At 48.2% G+C, this 1183-nt stretch overlaps 1 protein-coding gene across 1 annotated transcript; it reads left to right on the forward strand.

The window, feature by feature from the left end:
- The first annotated feature begins 263 nt into the window (after positions 1-263).
- Positions 264-916, forward strand: LOC117277457 (uncharacterized). Its single transcript, XM_070199764.1, has 2 exons — positions 264-389; positions 431-916. Exons 1-2 carry the CDS (start codon positions 264-266, stop codon positions 914-916), a joined length of 612 nt encoding a protein of 203 aa, XP_070055865.1.
- The last annotated feature ends 267 nt before the right edge of the window (positions 917-1183 follow it).

Below are 1183 nucleotides of genomic sequence, written 5' to 3' on the forward strand. Positions count from 1 at the left end.
TTGAGCCGGTGGGACTAGCTTAGACACTATCGGTACCAAGTGTTATACCCGGTCTTCAAGAGGCTTTGGCTTAGATCTTGAGTATGTGCACGCGCTTGGCTCAGGTGGTTACAATCTCAGTTGCACCAGCTACCTCACAGGCTGGGGGAGGAGCCTAGACTCCTGCCACCTGCACACTGAAGAAGCTAGCTCAAGGTTATCAAACACCATGGGTGCTACTAGTTCAGCCAATTGTTGCATCTCGGGACGAAGTTGGTCCACCTATGACTGAAGAAGAGCAGAAGAGGTTGGAATGGTCTAAGAGGCTTGACCCTCCAGAGTTAGCGGAGGAGAGTCAGATGATGCCCGGGGTTTTCTGGATCGATGCCATCAGATTCTTCGTACATCGGGTATTGTGGACATAAGTGGAGTTGCTTTTACTACTTTTCAGTTGACAGAGGCAGCCTACAGATGGTGGCAAACCTATGATTTAGGCAGGCCAGCTGGCATAGCACCACTTACATGGCATGAGTTTTCAGTTCTCTTCTTAGAGAAGTTTGTACCACAGACTCGTAGAGTGGAGTTGCGTAGGGAGTTTGAGCAGCTACGTCAAGAGGATATGAAAGTGACCCAGTACAAAATGAGATTTGTATATTTGGAATGTCATGTAATATTGTTGGTTCCCATAGAGAGGGAGAAGATCAGTAGGTTCATTGATGGCCTCAACTATGGTCTATGTTACAGTTTGGCTCGAGAGGTCAAGACGGATGCTAGGTTTGACCAGGTGGCCGAGCTTGCTAGACGTTTAGAGCAGGTTCACAGGCTTGAGCGTGAGGAGCGGGAGGCCAAGAGGTCTCGTGGTTTGGGTGGTTTTAGTAGCTCTTCATCTGCAGGCCAATCACATTACAACAGAGGTCGTCCTTCTTGGACGGCTTAGGAAGCTCATCATATTCCTCGTGGTTCATCAATTAGCCACCGTTCATACAGTTCTCGTCCAATTCAGTTGTCATTCGGTGCGATGCTGACATAGAGTTCTTACCATGATCCGTCCGCTCAGGGTTCCACATGCAGTTATTCGGATTATCAGGGTCATCAGCTTCGTTAGAGGAGGGTTTGTTATGAGTGTGGAGACTTGAGTCATCTCTAGAGGGATTGCGCCATAATTCTAAGTAGGGTTCCATAGCAAAGCTCGCAGTCTATGATT

Source organism: Nicotiana tomentosiformis, chromosome 1 (genome assembly GCF_000390325.3).
Source record: "Nicotiana tomentosiformis chromosome 1, ASM39032v3, whole genome shotgun sequence".
Classification (NCBI taxonomy): Eukaryota; Viridiplantae; Streptophyta; class Magnoliopsida; order Solanales; family Solanaceae; genus Nicotiana; species Nicotiana tomentosiformis.

What these genes read in the sequence shown, in the direction of transcription:
- LOC117277457 (XM_070199764.1), top strand. Translation starts at nt 264, where the DNA reads ATGACTGAAGAAGAGCAGAAGAGGTTGGAATGGTCTAAGAGGCTTGAC. An exon ending in TCAGATTCTTCGTACATCGG is followed by an intron (nt 390 to 430) that starts GTATTGTGGACA and finishes ACTACTTTTCAG; the next exon opens with TTGACAGAGGCAGCCTACAG.